The 21,848-nt window shown below is 38.9% G+C and overlaps 1 protein-coding gene across 2 annotated transcripts in view; it reads right to left on the bottom strand.

Annotated features, from left to right (window-relative positions):
* LOC150078226 (pyridoxal phosphate homeostasis protein) overlaps positions 1-21,848 on the bottom strand; it is a 95,880-nt gene that overhangs the window by 17,614 nt on the left and 56,418 nt on the right. For both annotated transcript variants that reach the window (XM_090384633.1, XM_090384634.1), the window contains one exon: positions 10,786-10,861. In XM_090384633.1, the coding sequence (XP_090240759.1) occupies positions 10,786-10,861 (76 nt within the window). The remainder of the gene's footprint in view (positions 1-10,785; positions 10,862-21,848) is intronic.

Here is a 21,848-nt window from a genome sequence, read left to right as displayed (position 1 = left end):
GTGTCAGTAGTGTCCTTGACAACCCTGGCAAACTTTGTATCATCTGCAAACTTAGACATTAAGCTTGATATACCATCATCAATATCATTTATAAATACAGAAAACAATAATGGACCCAACACTGAGCCCTGAGGGACTCCACTAATAACATTAGTCCACGATGAGCAGTGCCCATTGATTACCACTCTCTGTCTTCTCCCCCTCAACCACCCCTTTATCCATAGCAGCAATTTGCCTCCAATGTCACACTGCTCCAATTTGTGTTGCAGTCTTCCATGTGCAACAGTATCAAAAGCCTTTCTAAGATCCAAGTATATAATATCAAAGTTATTCCCTGCATCCAGTTCTTTTGTGACTGCATCATAGTATCCAATCAAGTTGGTCAAGCAAGACTTCCCCTTAACAAAACCATGCTGTGTCTGAGCTATAACTGAAGTCTTGTCTAAATGATCCTGCAGTGCTTCTTTAACCAGTGCCTCCATTAATTTTCCTGGAACAGAAGTTAAGCTCACAGGTCTATAATTACTTGTGTCAGCCTTTGATCCTCCTTTGTGAATTGGGGTCACATTTGCACATTTCCAGTCTATGGGTACCTCCCCTGAGTCCAAGGAAGCTCTCATAATTATGACTAAGGGTTTGCTTACTTCCTTTGCTGCCTCCTTTAATATAACTGGATAGCTCCCATCCACCCCGGGTGCCTTTCTTGTGTTTATCTTCAACAGTTGGGTCGGAAAACTGCTAGATTGGGGGGATACAAGGACTAATAGATTAACAGTAGCCACTGGCAGAGGTGAAAGTGATTCTTGCACTGCTTTTATTGGAATGAGCCGCAGCCTGGAAAATAAGATGCAGGATATTTCAGAGACTGCTGGGAATCATTGGGGTACAAGTAAACACATGGGTTGTGTTAGGGTAGCTAAGAAAAAGAACAGGTGCATGTATACTTGTGTGTACACCAATGCTAGGAGTTTAGTAAATAAATTTGATGAATTTGAGGTATTGCTCAAAACATCAAAGGCAGATATTGTGGGGATTTCAGAGACGTGGTGTCACACAGATATAAGAAATGCAGAACTGGAATTTGGGGAGTACAATGTCTACAGAAAGGATAGACAGGATAGGAAGGGAGGAGGGGTTATGCTATTAGTTAAAAAACACATAAAATCCAAGGAAGTGAAGCCAGTCGACATCGCTGGACAGTGCAGTGTCGAGTCAGTTTGGTGTGACATAAGCATTGGGAGATCAAAATTGAGAGTAGGAGTGTGCTATAGGCCTAATGACTCTGATGAGTATAATTAAAAACTGTTCGGAGAAATTGAGTGGGCCAGTAAATCAGAGAGTCTTATAATGGGGGATTTTAATTTCCCAGATATTGACTGGAATTTGGGGGCTGGTCACTCAGACAGTAGCAAGGCTTTTGTGGATTTATTGGATGATTGTTTTCTACATCAGCATGTTCGGGAGGCAACTAGAGGGAGTAATACTCTTGATTTGATTATCAGTAGTGATTCTTCATGCATTAAGAATCTGCAGATAAATGAACCACTTGGTGGCAGTGATCACAGTGTGCTGAAGTGGGAGTTACTCAAAGAGGTAACTACCATTAGGGGTAAAGGGAAGGGGTATTGCTTTCGTAAAGGCGACTACAATGGACTGAGACAGTATTTAAATTCTATACAGTGGGATCAACTGATGATATTGCCAACAGCAAATTCAAAATGGGAAGCATTCAAAGAACTTATCGTGGAAGCTACTAGGCTTTACATACCAACTAAGAAATATTGTTCAAGGTTTAGGCCTAAATGGTTGTCAGATGAACTAATGAGGCACATGGCAGAGAAGAAAAATGCATGGGATACATACAAATTAACACGTGACACGGACGCCTATGATAGATACAAGTTGATCTGTAACCAAGTTACAAAGGAGGTTAGGCAGGCGAAGGCAGATTACGAGAGATCCTTGGCAAGGGATGCGAAGAAAAACAGCAAAGAGTTCTTTACTTATGTAAACTCTAGAAGGAAGGGGATGAATCAGATTGGTCCACTTGAGATCGATGGGTCAACTGTTGATGACCCTGCTCGGGTAGCTAACAAACTAAATGAATATTTTGCATCGACATTCACACATGAGGAGTTATTCAGCGAGGGGAATGCCAGAGGTGTATTCAACTCTAGCAGTAAGCTAGAGAATCTTGTAATAACTGAGAGCAAAGTGGAGGAGAAATTGTTGAAGATAAACACAAGAAAGGCACCTGGGGTGGATGGGATCTATCCAGTTATATTAAAGGAGGCAGCAAATGAGGTAAGCAAACCCTTAGCCATAATTATGAGAGCTTCCTTGGACTCAGGGGAGGTACCCATTGACTGGAGATGTGCAAATGTGACCCCAATTCACAAAGGGGGATCAAAGGCTGACACAAGTAATTATAGACCTGTGAGTTTAACTTCTGTTCCCGGAAAATTAATGGAGGCACTGGTGAAAGAAGCACTGCAGGATCATCTAGACAAGACTTCAGTTATAGCTAGGACACAGCATGGTTTTGTTAAGGGGAAGTCTTGCCTGACCAATTTGATTGGATACTATGATGCAGTCACAAAAGAACTGGATGCAGGGAATAACTTTGATATTATATACTTGGATCTTAGAAAGGCTTTTGATACTGTTGCACATGGAAGACTGCTGCACAAATTGGAGCAGTGTGGCATTGGAGGCAAGTTGCTGCTATGGATAAAGGGGTGGTTGAGGGGGAGAAGACAGAGAGTGGTAATCAATGGACACTGCTCATCGTGGACTAATGTTATTAGTGGAGTCCCTCAGGGTTCAGTATTGGGGCCTTTATTGTTTTCTGTATTTATAAATGATATTGATGATGGTATATCAGGCTTAATGTCCAAGTTTGCAGACGATACGAAGGTTGGCAGGGTTGTCAAGGACACTACTGACACTATGCTGCTGCAACAGGATTTGGAAAGGTTGAGCAGATGGGCTTCGAGGTGGCAAATGAAGTTTAACATTGACAAATGTAAAGTACTACATATGGGAAACAGCAACCCCAGAGCAACGTATCAACTCTGTGGTACTACACTGACAGTGGTAGAGAATGAAAGGGACCTGGGGGTGGTGGTGCAGGCAGATATGAAGTTCTCTGAGCAGTGCAGACGAGCTGCAAGAGTAGCTCATGGTGTATTGTCAATGATATATAGGAATTTTTCTAGCAGGGATAAGGAGGTGATTATTCCCTTGTATAAGGCAATGGTCAGGCCACACCTAGAGTACTGTATACAGGCCTGGAGGCCTCATTTCAGGAAGGATGTAGAGCTGCTGGAACGAGTACAGAGAAGGGCAACTAGATTGGTGAATGGGACAAATGGGTTCTCTTACGAAGAAAGGCTTAAGTTTTGCAAATTACAGTGTCTGGAAACTAGGCACCAGCGGGGTGATCTGATAGAGGTGTACAAAGCCTTGAATGGTTTGAGCATGCTCAATGCTGATGGGATTCTTCCTCTAGCTCAGAAAAATCACCTGAGAGGGCATAAATTCAAATTGAGGAAAGACAGATGTAGGATAGATGTGCGGAAATTTGCCTTTAGCCAGCGGGTGGTTGGTGGGTGGAACAGACTTCCATCCCTTGTCGTGGAAGTTGATAGCCTAAATAAGTTTAAGGCTCAGCTGGACAGGTATTTCGAACGAACAGAGGGGTGAAGTGGAAGTGGTTATTTTTATTTATTTATGTTACTTTTTTTTTTTTCTTTTTTTTTTTTTTTTGGCTGATGCTGCATAAGCTTGCTTTCTTGCATCAAATGCCTCTACTAATGCTAATGCTAATGCTAATGCTAGTTTCTCCTCCACTTTACTCCCAGTTATTTCAAGATTCTGTACCTTACTGCTAGAGTTGAATACACCTCTGGCATTCCCCTTGCTGAATAACTCCTCATGTGTGAATGTCGATGCAAAATATTCATTTAGTTTGTTAGCTACCTGAGCAGGATCATCAACAGTTGACCCATCAATATCAAGTGGACCAATCTGATTCATCCCCTTCCTTCTAGAGTTTACATAAGTAAAGAACTCTTTGCTGTTTTTCTTTGCATCCCTTGCCAAAGATTTCTCGTAATCTGCCTTCGCCTGCCTAACCTCCTTTGTAACTTGGTTGCATATCAACTTGTATCTATCATAGGCTTCTGTGTCATGTGTTAATTTGTAAGTATCCCATGCATTTTTCTTCTCTGCCATATGCCTCATTAGTTCATCTGACATCCATTTTGGCCTAAACCTTGAACAATATTTCCTAGTTGGTATGTAAAGCCTAGTAGCTTCCAAGGTAAGTTCTTTGAATGCTTCCCATTTTGAATTTGCTGTTGGTAACATCATCGGTTGGTCCCACTGTATAGAATTTAAATACTGTCTCAGTCCATCGTAGTCGCCTTTACGGAAGCAATAACCCTTCCCTTTACCCCTAATGGTAGTTACCTCTTTGAGTAAATCCCACTTCAGCACACTATGATCACTGCCACCTAGTGGTTCATTTATCTGCAGATTCTTAATGCATGAAGAATCACTGCTGATAATCAAATCAAGAGTATTACTCCCTCTAGTTGCCTCCTGAACATGCTGATGTAAAAAACAATCATCCAATAAATCCACAAAAGCCCTGCTAGTGTGTGAGTAACCAGCCCCCAAATTCCAGTCAATATCTGGGAAATTAAAATCTCCCATTATAAGACTCTCTGATTTACTGGCCCACTCTATTTCCCTGTACAGTTCCTTATTATACTCATCAGAGTCATTAGGCCTATAGCACACTCCTACTCTCAATTTTGATCTCCCAATGCTTATGTCACACCAAACTGACTCAACACTGCACTGTCCAGCGATGTCGACTGGCTTCACTTCCTTGGTTTTTATGTGTTTCTTAACTAATAGCATAACCCCTCCACCCTTCCTATCCTGTCTATCCTTTCTGTAGACGTTGTACTCCCCAAATTGCAGTTCTGCATCCCTCATATCTGGGTGACACCACGTCTCTGATATCCCAACAATATCTGCCTTTGATGTTTTGAGCAATACCTCAAATTCATGAAATTTATTTACTAAACTCCTAGCATTGGTGGACACGCAAGTATACCTGCACCTGTTTCTATTCTTAGCAACCCTAACACAACCCATGTGTTTACTTGTACCGCAATGGCTCCCAGCAGTCTCTGAAATACCATGCATCTTGTTTTTCAGGCTTCTGCTCATTCTAATAGAAGCAGTGCAAGAATCTCTTTCACCTCTGCCAGTGGCTACTGTCAATCTATTGGTCTTTGTCTCCCCCCCAAGCTAGCAGTTTTCCGACCCACCTAACACTGCCTCGATAGCATCAGCAAATATTCTTGCACCCTTTCTATTTAAATGTATCCCATCCCTGTAGAAGCAATCTCTCCTGTTAACAAGTACAGTCCAGGCTGAAAAAAATTCTACCCCTTGAGCCTTGCACAATCTTTCCAGGGCCAAATTGATCGACAAGGCTCTCATCATATACTCCCTCCTATTGTGTCTGGGCAGAATTGCAGACACTTTCAAATTCAACCCTAATTCTCGGCTTTTGTTCAACAGTGCATGCAAGTATACATGTACCTGTTCCTATTCTTAGCTACCCTAACACTACCCATATGTTTACTTGTACCGCAATGACTCCGAGCAGTCTCTGAAATGTCCTGCATCTTGTTTTCCAGGCTACTGCTCATTCTAATAGAAGCAGTGTAAAAATCACTTTCACCTCTGCCAGTGGCTACTGTTAATCTATTAGTCCTTGTATCCCCTGAAGCTAGCAGTTTTCCAACCCACTTAACACTGCCTCGATAGCATCAGCAAATATTCTTGCACTCTTTCTATTTAAGTCTATCCCATCCCTGTAGAAGCAGTCTCTCCTGTTAACAAGTACAGACCAGGCTGAAAAAAATTCTACCCCTTCAGCCTTGCACAATCTTTCCAGGGCCGAATTGATTGACAAGGCTCTCATCATATACTCCCTCCTATCGGGTCTGAGCAGAATTGCAGACACTTTCAAATTCAACCCTAATTCATGGCTTTTTTTCAACAGTAACCTGTACTTGTTAAGTAATTCTGCTGGTCTCCTACTCTTAATATCATTAGTGCCAACGTGTACAACTATATATCACCTTTTGTGCCCTTAAAAGATGATATCCACTCTACAACGTCATCAACCTTTGCCCCTGGCAGACATACCCTGGTCCTGTTCCACCTATTCTTTTTACAAAGCATGTTCCCCGTTTCCCTGACAATAGAATCACCAACAACTACTAGTTACTGTGGGACCAGCGCGTTCTGCCTTGGGGGTTGCCACTGTGTTGCGTGATGACCAAGTGCAAGCTCTGGCATTGATGTGGGCAGCTGAGAGCTTGATGGGTCCCTCAATTTAGATCCTTCGAGGGTATCCACCGTCCTTCAAGCTCTCATATAGGCCCATAACAACGCTGAGTTGTTGCCTGATTTCCTTACATCGCGCACACACAACGACATCCCCCATGGCAATATCATGTCCCGTACCCGATTGCTCCACAAACATCAAGCAAGCAGTGCATTTTAAAAGGCTGTGATTCAGAGGGCAACTGCCCTCCTCAGTTCTCCCCTGAGCCATAGCACTCCCATTAGCTTGAGCCTTTTGCTTTGCTGCTCTGGTCTGAGTCATGATTTCGATTTAATTTCAATAAAATTTCAATTTCAGTACAAAATTATAACCCTAAACTTGTATCCCAACACAGTTATAATGCTATACATATTTTTCAGTATTGAGTATTATCTACGAGTTCTGTTTATATAACTTCCGTATCAAATTATGTATTAATCAATTATATTACGTTTGTAATCTAAGTCATTATATGTATTTAGTTAAAAAGTACAATTTAATAGATTAATAGATTTTACTGATTAATTGACAATATTATATTATATACTATACTATACTAAGATTACGCTATCTAGTTCGGGGATATAACGTTGTATCATATAACAATGGCGGCAAGTTACGAGTGGTAAATCTATGGACACTTAAGTATTAATTAACTTCCAAATCTCACTGTCTCATTTCAGAATAAACTAAGGATCCTGACTAGGTCTATAAGCTACTTATAGAAAATAATTTAATATAACAATTGGTCAATAAAGCGGCTAAATATGGCTAAAAAACTTCTCGTTCAGCGGAGCTGCAACTTGTAACATGTGGATTTGATACCCTTACCGATACTAAGTAATACCTACAAAATCTCTATCTAATTGCCCTAGTCTTATGAAAACAATTTTCATATCATGCAGGCTGAAGAATGCAGAATAACTCAAAGGTGAAACGGTATTCTTTTCACCTGAGATTGCTAACTAGTCTCAACTGAAGGTGTCTTTAAGAATTCCTCCAGTCTGTTGACAATGTTTGTGTGTAGAACACCAGTAGCTAGCAGTTGATGTTATGTGGTCAGCAGCTTTATTTAATATTTGAATAATTTGTTCATCTAATGAAACGGACACTTTATATTTTTCCCAATCTGCCTTGAAAATTTTACATTTTCTGTGAGTTCCTGCCCATTCAATGCCAAGGTATAAAGTTGGAAAATAAATGCACAGCTGCCAACTTCAGATTTTCAAAAAGCTGGAGATTAGGTTTTTGTAGGCAGGAGGATAACAAGAGGTTTTTATTTACAAAAAGCAGAACTTCTTTCTGAAAAATAAAGGAGTAAAATGAGATTTTTTGAAAATGCAGGAGGTGTTTTAAAGTCCACACTACGTAAGACATTAAATTTCACTTACAAAATACACATTTGTCTAAAAAATATATAAATTCATACACCGACCATTGAATAAAATTTAAAATTTAATATGACTACAATCTTTACACAAAAATATTTACAATAAACTATTGCGGAATGCTAAAAACTGTAATAAAAGATCATTTACAATAAAATTTGCTAAAATATAAACCATTAAAAGCGCTAAAAACCTGAAGCTTTCGGGAGCGTCAGCTCCCTTCTTCAACAGTGACATGACTTCCTGCAACATCTCCTTAAGTAGGAGATGTTGCAGGAAGTCATGTAAATGATCTTTTATTTATTGTAAATGATCTTTTATTACAGTTTTTAGCATTCCGCAATAGTTTATTGTAAATATTTTTGTGTAAAGATTGTAGTCATATTAAATTTTAACTTTTATTCAATGATCGGTGTATGAATTTATATATTTTTTAGACATGAGTTTTCCCGACCTCAGAGGCCTCTTTCAGGATAAAATACGCATTTTATAATAAAATACATCCACAAGATTGTTTACCAGTAGAGTTATGTGTTTAAACTTTACCTAACAATTTTCTGTCATGGATTTCCGTTTGGGTCATCTGTTTGACATCAACTGGTTATGACTGCTCCAAGAATGATACTGTAGCAGACTTCGCACATCTTCAGAAAATTTTAGTCAAAGTTTTATTTATAACAATGGCATTGCTGTTTGGACTTAACTGTCAAGAGCATTTCCAAAACTTTACCAGAAAGAGAAGATCTGAATTCGGTTTTTTCTTCACTTGGCTGAAAATTCCTCAGCACTGCTATGAGGAATTATTAAAATGACAAGAATGACTGAACACCAATGCTTTCTTTCTTTCTTCTTTCATAATAGTGTCTGGCAGGTTTTAATATTAAAATTGACATAACTGATCTGCAAAATATCATTTCTTTACCTTCAATGATACTGAGAAGTACTGGAAACCTTGTTTTTTCTTTCTTTCTTCTTTTTTTTTTTTTTTTTGAGAAATTGACTTGTTTCAAAAAAAAGATAGCTCTCCAACATATAATATTTAACAAACCATCTGATAACCCAGTTGGGCAACTTGCTATCTATGAATTCTATTTGGAGCTTGCAGGTTTTGGCTTCTGAATTGATGACAGAAATTTGCTAGCCACCAAACTAAGCTGCAATTTAGCAAATTTATTCATAAAGTCAATCAGCTCCTGTTAAGAACATATTAAATATTTGAAGTTTTAACATTTCACTAAATCGTATCGGTATACAGATCATAATGCATAAACTTGCACTAACACTTATTTTTTTTACAATCTTACTGTGAAGTTTTACTACAATAACCAGTTTTAACATTCAACATATATCGCTGCCCTTGTCTCCCATTGGTCTTTTGTAATTGAAATTGATAAGGGAGTTCGGCTTGGGTAAAGAAAGCCTGCACGAGAACGACGACAAACGTCGGATAACTTACGCGGTAAATTAGTTTGCCGATACGGCACTCTAGCGCTGCTCACTCGGTAAACAGACGGTAGGTGTTATCGGACTGGAGCAAAGTCGTGAACGATATACTGATTGACAGGTAGGCGTGGCAAACAATGAAATGATTTATTAATAAACAATTTATGTGCTAGTCCACTCATGATTCTAAAGAAAAAAGGTTAGGTTACCCCCTCCATTTCGGGAGAGGTTCAAGCTCCCATGGGATTCAAGTGGAGGTAACCTGACCTATTTTCACCATTAGGGCATATTATTGAACAAGAAAATAAAAATACGGTCATAAAAAAATTTATTTTTTTATGAATGTATTTCTAAATATGACTGATTCTAAAGAAAAAGGTTAGGTTACCCCCTCCACTTCGGGAGGGGTTCAAGCTCCCATGGGATTCAAGTCGAGGTAACCTGATCTTTTTTCACCGTTACAGTAAATGTTAGGGCATGTACGATTAGGACAAGTTACCATTAGTGCTGCTACAGTGATACTAAACCGATGTTATCGTGTGTTGTGTTCGCGCACCAATCAGCACGTCGTTTGCCACGCCTACCTGTCAATCAGTATATCGTTCTCGACTTTGCTCCAGACCGTTAACACCTACCGTCTGTTTACCGAGTGAGCAGCGCTAGAGTGCCGTATCGGCAAACTAATTTTCCGCGTAAGTTATCCGACGTTTCTCGTCGTTCTCGTGCAGGCTTTCTTTACCTTCGCCGGGAGTTCTTTATTGTTTTCTAAATTGCAAAAGAATATCATCCCTGTGTCATACTATATACATTGCATTGAAAATGAAAACCAACAGAATAAAGTGAAATCCTGTTTAACAAATCTGGTTAGCTATTTTGACAGGGTCACTCATGAGCTGGATTTAGGGAATAGTTTTGACATTATTTATTTAGATTTCAACAAAGCATCTGACTCAGTCCCGTGGTTATAAATGATTCTAGAACTAGGGGCCATTAATTCAAATTATTGGGGGTGAAGTTTAGACTGGATTGCAGGAAGTTTTATTTTAGCCAGCGAGTTATAAATTACTGGAATGAGTTACCTACATGGGTGGTTGAGGCTGACAGTTTGGAGAAATTCAAAGGTCACCTGAATAGTTACCTATGAGAGGAGGGAAATGTATAGGTTGTCTATTTCCTTTTCTTTTATTTTAATTTTATTATTATTACTATTTTACTCTTTTTTGGTTTGGCTGGTGCAGCATAAGCCATAGGCTTCCTTGGCCTATATGGCATTACTAATACCAATACATAACTGAAAAAGTATAACTAATTATTATAACAGGAATGGGAAGAAAATACAGTAGTAATAGACCATTTCAACTATGACATTACGCAGAAATAACATATTTGATGACCCTGCCGAATTATTGATTAGGTATTTAAAACAGAATTGTCATTTCAAAAAGAAATATAACTAATTTTTAAAAAATTAAACAAATACAGTAATGAATTGTTTGCTATGGCAATGTAAAGATTTAAAGCACATGCCGTCATACTTACTTATTAGTTTGTTTACTTTGTTTCGTTGAAGATGACCTATAAAATGCCAATGCAGTTCTTTACAATGTTCCAAAACCTGCAAGATTTGCATAAGATCAAATTAATATAAAATATTTTTTGAAACATTATTTAAAATTTGAAAATTCAAATTGCACTGTTATTATTATTATTATTAGCCATATGGTGCAAGGAAGCCTGAGACTTATGCTGCACCAGCCAAAGAAAATTCATGAGTAACCCTGAGAGGGAGGGGGAAATCATCAAGAAAGAGAAGAATGATGATATCCAGCTCAGGACCCTGGTTGTGCCAAGCCCATATTCACCAGATGTGAGTTCCTGCGGTGATTGGTGATAACTGTTTTTAAAAACATCATATAATTTGAAACTTAGTAAATAAAATGTACCTAATTTAAAATGTGCAACACATCATTCTTTCTGCTGCTTCTTTTTTTTTTTTTTATAATCTCAAATGTAAAAACCTGTGGTACTATATGAATTGAGAAGACAAAAAATGTTTTGACAGTGGACATGTATTTCTGTCAACTGAACTATAATTTTCAGGAAATACAAAGGAAATATTTGTAAATAATACTTATTGTTACCAAGAAATATTATTTACAAAAGTAGAGGAGATAAATGAGGAAAAATTAGTTTAGTGGTGAGTGTAAATGTGAACTGTGAATGGATATTGTCTGATGCATGTTTAGAGTGGTCTGGAAGAATGTTAATTTGAAAGAAATGGAAATATCTGTAGAATAGGCATATAGCACAAATTGGATGCCTGTGTGACAGGTGGTACAGCTGAATGAGTTCGTGAGAGATCATTAACTAACTTAACTGCTGTCTTTTTTTTGAATAAGGTCTAATAGTTTAAGAGAAGTTTCCAAGTACAGGAAAAAAAAATCTCATGGTGGAACAAATTTATGGTCTGCAAAGTCAGCAGCAGTTTATAACTAATACCATGAGTAAAAGTGAAAGGTCAGAAGTCAGGATTACTTCCAGCAAAGGTTAAGTGCTATTGTCTGGAAATTTGTGTGTTACTGAAGATGACTGCAGCAGCAAAACTTTTATTTATTTATTTTTTTAAATTTTTATTTATTTTTATTTTTTTGTGAAATATAACAAGATTTGGTTTTAGAGGATTGAAGTTAACCAGATTTTCTTCTCCATAACGAAAAAAAATCACCCAGAGTTCAGTAAGGAACTGACAATAGATATTCAAGAAGCAGTTTGTGCAGAGCAAGGTTTCTCAAACTAGACAGTGTAATATCATTGGCAAAACTATGGATAGGATTTCTGGTCAGTGGAAAAAAAGTCATTAATATACAGGAGAAAATGAATAACCGAAAGCACAGAACCATGGTGAATGCCAGAATTAGTTGGGAAAGTAGAAGACAAGAGAGCCATCCATCATCATGTGCAATGAATGATCAGAAAAGAAATTATCTGCTCAAATGCAAAAATTAAAAGACCAACCATAAGATGGAAGCTCACTCAGGAGGCTTTATGCCAGACCCACTCTCAAAAGCCTTATAAATGTCAAGAGTAATTGCTTGAGTTTCTCCAAAATTTTCCATCAAATTTGTCCAAAGATGAGTAACATAAGCTAGGATATCACTAGTGGAGCGAACTAACAGAATCCACGATGGCAATCATTAATCAGATTGAAGGTTTCAAGGCAGCATACAAGTTGGCAGGTGATGCAATCCTACAATCGCACAACTTTCAGAAATCAAAAATTGGAAAACTTTTTTTCAGAATAGTGAGAGAACGTTTCACAACTGCATTCTCAAACTGTCTGAATGGTGTTCCCAGACTTTTCTTCCAAATCAATGAATCCCATATGCTGCAGTGGGAAAATTGCACCTGCTACTATGAAATGCAATAAGTGAAGTTTAAAGTTCTTTGCATGGCACTCTCTCTCTCTCCCCACTTCTGTTCAATTACATATCATTAGCTATTCAAAATCTTTATGTTTCATGACCTATTTGAAGTTAGTTATAGTGCCACACCAAGTTAAATAAACTGACTGCCAGTCAACATCACTCAATAAATTCAAAGTAACCTTCCTTTTAACAACAAACACTACTTTACATAACACAGGGAAAAACCACCCAATAATTAGTCAATGCTACTAAAAGAAATCAAGCACTGAAATTAGAATTAAGAATTAAACCTTTACTAAAAAACCAAATAGGTAAACATGCCTGTCATAACTTATGATATAAGAAATCTGGAAAACAAAACAAAAAAAAAATTTCTGTACAGAATTTTTTTCTTTTTTTAGACATAAGGGATGCAGAGTTGGAACATAGAGAGTACAATGTGTACAGAAAGGAGATAGTGCATACACTGCCTTGCAGCACTGGTGTCTTCCTTCCAACTCCTCGTAGTATACTCTGTGTTGCAATACAAATTTTGTAAAGGCCAGAGATAGTGTGAGCCATTGTGTAGTCTGTGTAGAGTAGTGTTGTTCCTCTGGCCACTTAAGATACGGGGTCTCCAGAAAGAGAGGACCTCCCTTGTCCATCCATCACTGTGAAGAGGTGAACCAGGTCACACAGAATGTAAGGTTTTCTGACTGGGGCAAACCCTGGCATCTCCAAAGCTTGCCAGGAAGGGGCCTAAAAAAAAAAAAAAAAAAAAAAAAGAGAGAGAGAGAGAGAGAGAGAGAGAAGTTTTTATTTTAGAAAGGAGTGTGGGGGAAGACAGTCTGAGTAGGGGATTATAGGTGAAGGTAAAGAAGGTGGATGGTAGGTAGGTTTCCACCTGAAAAAAATGGAAGTTAAAGAGGGGCACCCCTGTGGTAGGAGCCCATCCTCCACACAGGGAGAGGACTGTTAAGAGCAGGGAAAGTTTTGGGGATAGAGTCCACCAGACAAAAAGTTTTGGATGAGAGGTGGTAGAGGGAAGTAGGTTCTGAAAGAGGAGTAAAATCATAAGGTCAGAGTGCTCTACATGTGGAAGAAATAGCAATGAAGGCATAGAGAGTACATCTTTGTTACAAATCCTACACTAGCTAGCATCAGCAGATCCACGAAATGCAGGGGCAGGAAAGATGATAGCAGGGCTGAGGGAAGTCCTAATAGGTTGCCTCAACTTCAGTCTAATTGGGGGGCCTGCCAGAGCAAAACACACTCTCCATATGCTCTGATCGTTTACTCACCTGTCATACATACACAAGTACACACATTTTTTTATATACAGCAATACCTCGCTTAGCACGGCTTCAAACAGCATGGGTTTAACCATAACACGGTTTTCAATTAAGTTTAAGTTGAAAATTTACTGTACATATTAAAACTCATGCAATAGCCTAGACACGTACTCTACATATATGCTGAAGTGCCAACTCTATTAACTCACATAGAACACCTCAGGCAGTCAGCGGCAATGTGCACCATATTCAATATTCTTAATTCCATCCTGACAAGATGACATGATAGCTTTTCAAACTTTTCATTTCACAATTTATTTTTTACCCCTTTAAATATGACCGAAAATATATTTGCATCTAGGCTAGAAATCACTGCCAACAACATGCGTTCTGTTTGGCAGCGTGTTTTGCACGCTGCCAAATTTGCACGCATTTACCCATTTGGTAAATGATTTCACTGGTTTTGAATTGCAAGTTCAGCCGAAGACGTGAAGATCGGAAAAGATTTGGAATTTGAATATTTGGACACTGCCAATGTATGTGACTGCATTGACTCACATGCAAATGACTTAGATGATGCAACTCTTCCTGAAATTGACAAGCAAACTGCACATGAAGAAGAGGAAAACAATTCTGAAGTGGCACCAAAAGAATTTTCAACAGAAGAAAGTTTTTCGGGGAGTTGGTGATTATGAATGGAGATCCGAATGTTGAACATAGCATCAAGATATGGAAATTTTACAAGATGGGATTCAATGCTAAACACTTGTATGCTGAGAAAATGAAGAGAGAACTTCACCATTGGAATACCTAAATAAACAATAAAGCTTTTTTCTCATCTCTCATGATGTTACCTTTTCATTAATAAAATTTTTGTATTATTTTTTTATTTCAAATCCTTTTAATTGGCTATCAAGTGCAAATTGTTTAGAGATTTATTAATATTTGTTTATAGACTGTTTCTCTGGTATGCATTCAATTAAATCCATTATAATTATACCTCGATTAGCACAGTTTCACATAACACGGAACAATTATCAGTGCTATGCGAGGTATTGCTGCATAACATTATTTAGGGGTAGACAGTAATTACAGCATGTAATCCAACTTTCCTACAGACATTTGTCATCTTGCATTCATCATCATACAACCAGACAGGACACAGGCACCACCTAAATATAAACAACTGCTACGACATACAAATCGTAAGTGGTGTAATTTTAAGGGGTGCATCACCCCTTAAAATTATAATTGTCATCCGAATAACATAAGTATATGGCAATATTTCTTACAGATTGCATCAGATACGATTGACAAAACAGCAAATCAGATTGGACCACTTTATGCTATATAAGCATGCTCTGCAAGAGTTGCAGTTATGCCTTGCTTGTGTCAGGATGGCAAGTTCATGCAGTTGACACCACAAAGAAAAAGTGCTATTGTTTGCTTTATGTGAGAAAGGATGTTTTTCCCGTTATATTGCTCATTGTGTGTCTTGTAATCAGTCAACAGTGAGTGGATTTCTTTCCAAACTCAAGAATACTGGTTCTGGTGATAGGAAAAAAGGAACCAGATGCAAACGAGCCTCTATGCCAAAACAGGACGTGTTTTGAAGCGCTTATGCCTAAAAAACCGTAAAGCTTCTTCATCTGGCTGAAAAGAGAATGGGAAGAATATACAGGAGAGGTAGCAAGTAGAGTAACAGTCAGAAGACGCCTCTTCAAAAATGAACTTGTAGCCCATCATCCTAAGAAGAAGCCGCTACTCACACAAAAATGAAAAAGGCCTGATTAATTTGGTGTAAGGAGCATGTCAAAATGACCCCCGAGCAGTGGAAGTCAGTTATTTTCTCAGATGAGAGGAAATTCAACCGGCATGGCTCTGATGGGAGACAAATACTTGGGGGGGGGGATACACAGACTAATAGATTAACAGTAGCTGCTGGCAGAGGTGAAAGTGATTCCTGTCCTGCTTCTATTGAAATGAGCAGCAGCCTGGAAAACAAGATGCAGGGTATTTCAGAGATTGATGTTAATCACTGCAGTACAAGTAAACACATGGGTTGTGTTAGGGTAGCTAAGAATAGGAACAGGTGCATGTATATTTGCGTATATACCAATGCTAGGAGTTTGGCGAATAAATTTGATGAATTTGAGGTGTTGGTCAAAACATCAAAGGCAGATATTGTTGGGATATCAGAGATGTGGTGTAACACAGATATAAGGAATGCAGAACTGGAATTTGAGGAGTACAATGTGTATACAAAGGATAGCAAGAGAGGAGGGGTTATGCTGTTAGTTAAGAAACATATAAAATCCAAGGAAGTACAGCCAGTCGACATCACTGGACCATGCAGTGTCCAGTCAGTTTGGTGTGACATAAGCACTGGGAGATCAAAATTGAGAGTAGGAGTGTGTTATAGGCCTAATGACTCTGATGAGTATAATAAGAAACTGTACAGGGAAATAGAGTGGGCCAGTAAATCAGAGAGTCTTATAATGGTGGATTTTAATTTCCCGGATATTGAATGGAATTTGAAGGTTGGTCACACACACTAGCAAGGCTTTTGTGGATTTACTGGATGATTGTTTTCTACATCAGCATGTTCGGGAGGCAACTAGAGGGAGTAATACTCTTGATCTGATTATTAGTAGAGATTCTTCATGCATAAAGAATCTGCAGATAAAGGAACCACTAAGTGGCAGTGATCACAGTGTGCTGAAGTGAGATTTACTCAGAAAGGTAACTACCATCAGGGGTAAAGGGAAGGGTTTTTGCTTTTGTAAAGGCAACTACAGTGATCTGAGACAGTATTTAAATTCTATACAGTGGGACCAACTTATGATGTTACCAACAGGAAATTAAAAATGGGAGGGCATTCAAAGAATTAATCTTGGAAACTACTAGGCTTTACATACCAACTAAGAAATACTGTTCAAAGTTAAGTCCTAAATGGATGTCAGATGAACTAATGAGACATGTGGCAGAGAAGAAAAATGCATGGGATACATATAAATTAATGGGTGACATGGAAACCTATGATAGATATAAGCTGGTCTGTAACCAAGTCACAAAGGAGATTAAGCAGACAAAGGCAGATTATGAGAAATCCTTGGCAAAAAATATAAAAAAAAAACAGCAAAAGAGTTCTTTACCTATGTAAACTCTAGAAGGAAAGGGATGAATCAGATTGGACCACTGGATATTCACAGTTCAACTATTTATGATCCTACTCAGGTGGCTAACAAACTAAATGAGTATTTTGCATCTACATTCACAAATGAGAAATTATTCAGGAGGGGAATGCCAGAGGTGAATTAAACTCTGGCAGTGAGCTAGATGATTTTGTAATAACTGAGAGGAAAGTGGAGGAGAAATTGTTGAAGATAAACATAAAAAATACACCTGGGGTGGATGGGATCTATCCAGTTATATTAACGGAGACAGAAAAGAAAGTAAGCAAACCCTTAGACATAATTATGAGAGCTTCCTTGGAGTTAGGGGAGGTACCCATGGACTGGAGATGTACAAATGTGACCCGAATTCATAAAGGAGGATCAAAGGGCAACACAAGTAATTATAGATCTGTCACTTTAACTACTGTTCCAAGGAAATTAAAGGAAGCACTGGTTAAAGAAGCACTGCAGGATCATCCTGACAAGACTTCAGTTATAGCTTGGACACAGCACGGTTTTGTTAAGGGGAAGCCTTGTCTGACCAATTTGATTGGATACTATGATGCAGTCACAAAAGAACTGGATGCAGGGAATAACTTTGATATCATATATTTGGATCTTAGAAAGGCTTTTGATGCTGTTGCACATGGAAGACTGCTGCACAAATTGGAGCAGTGTGGCACTGGAGGCAAGTTGCTGCTATGGATTAAGGGATGGTTGAGTGCGAGAAGACAGAGAGTGGTAATAAATGGACTCTGCTCTTTGTGGACTAATGTTATTCGTGGAGTCCTTCAGGGTTCAGTGTTGGGTCCATTGTTGTTTTCTGTATTTATAAATGATATTGATGTCCAAGTTTTCAGACAATACGTTTGGTTGGCAGGATTATAAAGGGCACTAATGACAGTACGCTGCTACAACAGGATGTAGAAAAGTTCAGCAGATGGGCTGAGAGGTGGAAAATAAAGTTTAACATTGACAAACCTAAAGTAGTACATATGGGAAGCAGTAACCACAGAGTAGTAGTAGTAGTGGCATGTGATGCAAGAAAGCAAATGTATGAGCTTATGCAGCATCAGCAAAAAAAAAAAAAAAAAAATCACACCATTCCCTCCAAATGCCTGTCCAGTTCCTCCTTAAATTTATTCAACCTATCAACTTCCACAACGACAGACGGAAGTTTGTTCCAGCAATTAACCACCCGCTGGCTAAAGGCAAATTTCCGCACATCCAATCTACATCTGTCTTTTCTTAATTTGAATTTATGTCCCCTTAGGTTCGTAATCTGAACAAGTGGAAGGATCCCATCAGAATTCAGCATGCTGAACCCATTCAAGGCCTTATACACCTCAATGAGATCACCGTGCAGGTGCCTAGTCTCCAGCCACTGCAATTTGCAGAACTTAAGCCTCTCTTGATAAGAGGATCCCTTCATTCCCCTCACTAATCTTGTTGCCCTTCTCTGTACATGCTCAAGTAAATCTACATCCTTCCTAAAATAAGGCCTCCAGACCTGTACGCAGTACTCAAGGCGTGGCCTGACCATTGCCTTATACAGGGGGATAATCACCTCCTTTTCCCTGCTAGCAAAATTCCTATATATCATTGACAAAACCCCATGACCTGGCCTGGCAGCCTGTCTGCATTGCTCAGAAAACTTCATATCTGCCTGCACAATTACTCCCAGGTCTTTTTCATTCTACCACCTTAAGTGTAGTACCACACAGTTGGTACGTTTCTCTGGGGTTACTTCTACCCATATGCAGTACTTTGCATTTGTCAAGGTTAAACTTCAGTTGCCACTTCTTAGCTCATCTGCCCAAATTATCTAGATCCTGTTGCAGTAGCACACTGCCATTACTGTCATTAACAACCCTGCCAACCTTTGTATCATCTGCAAACTTCGACACTAAGCCTGATATTCCTTCATCAATATCATTGATAAATATACAAAAGAACAGTGGACCCAACAACGAACAACAGTGTACCCAACACCTGTGGGACTCCATTAATAACATCAGTCCACGAAGGGCAGCACCCATTGATTACCACCCTCTGTCTTCTCCCACTTAACCATCCTTTTATCTATTGTAGCAACTTACCCTTAATACCATTCTGCTCCAATGTGTACAATAGTCTTCCATGCGTAACAGTGTCAAAAGCTTTCCTGAAATCCAAATATATGATATCAAAATTATTTTTTGCATCCAGTTCCTTTGTAACAACATCATAATATCCTATCAAATTTGTCAGACAAGACTTTCCCTTAACAAACCCATGCTGTGTCTGAATTATTGCTGCAGTCTTGTCTAGAAGATCCTGCAATGCATCTTTAACCAACGACTCCATTATTTTACCCGGAACAGAAGTTAAACTAACTGGTCTGTAATTACCCGTGTCACCCTTCGATCCCCCTTTGTGAATTGGGGATACATTTGCACATCTCCAGTCCATGGGAACCTCCCCTGAGTCCAAGGAATATTCTCATAATTATGGCTAACGGTTTGCTTAGTTGCTTTGCAGCCTCCTTTAATATAACTGGATAGATCCCATCCACCTCAGGTGCTTTTCTTACGTTTAACTTCAACAATTTCTCTTCCACTTTGCTCTCAGTTATTACAAAATTATTAAGTATCCTGCTACAATTTGATAACCTTCTGCCATTTTCAAACCTTAATAATTCCTCACGTGTGAATGTAGATGCAAAATAATCATTCAGTTTGTTTGCTATCTGAGCAGGATCATCAACAGTCGAACCATCGATGTCAAGGGGACCAATCAGATTCATCCCCTTCCTTTTAGAGTTTATATAAGTAAAGAAATCCTTGCTGTTTTTCTTAGCATCTTTTGCCAAGGATTTCTCGTAATCTGCCTTCGCCTGCCTAACCTCCTTTGTAACTTGGTTACAGATCAACTTGTAGCTATCATAGGCTTCTGTGTCACGTGTTAATCTGTATGCATCCCATGCATTTTTCTTCTCTGTTACGAGTCTCATTAGTTCATTTGACAACCATTTAGGCCTAAACCTTGAACAATGTTTCTTAATAGGTATGAAACTTTTAGTAGCATCCACGATTAATTCCTTGAATGCTTCCCACTTAGAATTTACTGTTGGTAACATCGTCAGTTTATCCCACTGTACAGAATTTAAAAACTGTCGGAGACCACTGTACTCGTCTTTACGGAAGCAAAAACTCTTTCCTTTACCCCTGATGGTAATTAAATCTTTAAGTAAATCCCACATCAGTACACTGTGATCACTGCCATCTAGTGGTTCCTTTATCTGCAAATTCTTAATACACGAATGATCACTGCTGATAACCAGATCAAGAGTATTACTTTCTCTGGTTGCCTCTCGAACATGCTGCTGTAGAAAACAATCATCCAATAAATCCACAAATGTCTGACTAGTGTGTGAGTGCCCAACCCACAAGTTCCAGTCAATATCTGGGAAGTTGAAATCCCCCATTATAAGACATTCCAATTTACTAGCCCACTCTATTTCTCTGTACAACTGTTCACTGTACTCATTCGAGTCATTAGGCTTATAACACACTCCTACTCTTATTTTTGCTTTCGCAGTGCTTATGTCACACCAAACTGACTCAACAGTGCACTGTTCATCTATATCAACTGGATGCACTTCTTTTGATTTTATGTTTTTCTTTATTAACAGCATAACACCTCCTCCCTTCCTATCCTGTCTATCCTTTCTGTACACATTGTATTCCCCAAATTCCAGTTCGGCATTCCTTATATCAGTGTGACACCACATCTCTGATATCCCAACAATATCCGCCTTTGATGTCTTGACCAACACTTCAAATTCATCAAATTTATTTACTATACTTCTAGCATTAGTATACATGCAAGCATACATGCTCCTACTCCTATTCTTTGTTACCCTAACACATCCCATATACCCACCCGTTCCACGATGACCGCCACCCATCCCTGAAACCCCCAACACCCCACGCTCCAGGTCGCTATGTATTCTAATAGAAGTTGTGCAAGAATCACCTTCACCTCTGCCTACGGCTACTGTTAAACTATTAGTCCTTGTATCCCCCCAAGCTATCAGTTTTCCAACCCACCTAACACTGCCTTGATAGCATCAGCAAATATTCTTGCACCCTTTCTATTTAAGTGTATCCCATCCCTGTAGAAGCAGTCTCTCCTGTTAACAAGTACAGTCCAGGCTGAAAAAAATTCTATCCCTTGAGCCTTGCAAAATCTTTCCAGGGCCGAACTGATCGACAAGGCTCTCGTCATATACTCCCTCCTATCGTGTCTGGGCAGAATTGCAGACACTTTCAAATTCAACCCTATTTCACGACTTTTTTTCAACAGTGACCTGTACTTGTTAAGCAATTCTGCCGGTCTTCTACTCTTGATATCATTATTGCCAACATGTACAACTATATCACCTTTTGTGCCCTTAAAAGATGATATCTGCTCTACAACGTCATCAACCTTTGCCCCTGGCAGACATGCCCTGGTCCTGTTCCACCTATCCTTTTTACAAAGCATGTTCCCCGTTTCCCTGAGTAACGTATCAACTTTGTGGCACTACACTGACAGTGGTAGAGAATGAAAAGGACCTGGGGGTAATTGTGCAGGCAGATATAAAGTTTTCTGAGCAGTGTAGATAGTCTGCAAGAGTAGCTCATGGTGTCTTTTCAATGATATACAGGAATTTTTCTAGCAGGGATAAGGAGGTGATTATCCCCTTG

This window comes from Mastigoproctus giganteus, chromosome 11, assembly GCF_048544385.1.
Source record: "Mastigoproctus giganteus isolate SK-2022 chromosome 11, ASM4854438v1, whole genome shotgun sequence".
Taxonomy (NCBI): domain Eukaryota; kingdom Metazoa; phylum Arthropoda; class Arachnida; order Uropygi; family Thelyphonidae; genus Mastigoproctus; species Mastigoproctus giganteus.
This window is presented reverse-complemented; position numbering and strand designations above follow the sequence as displayed.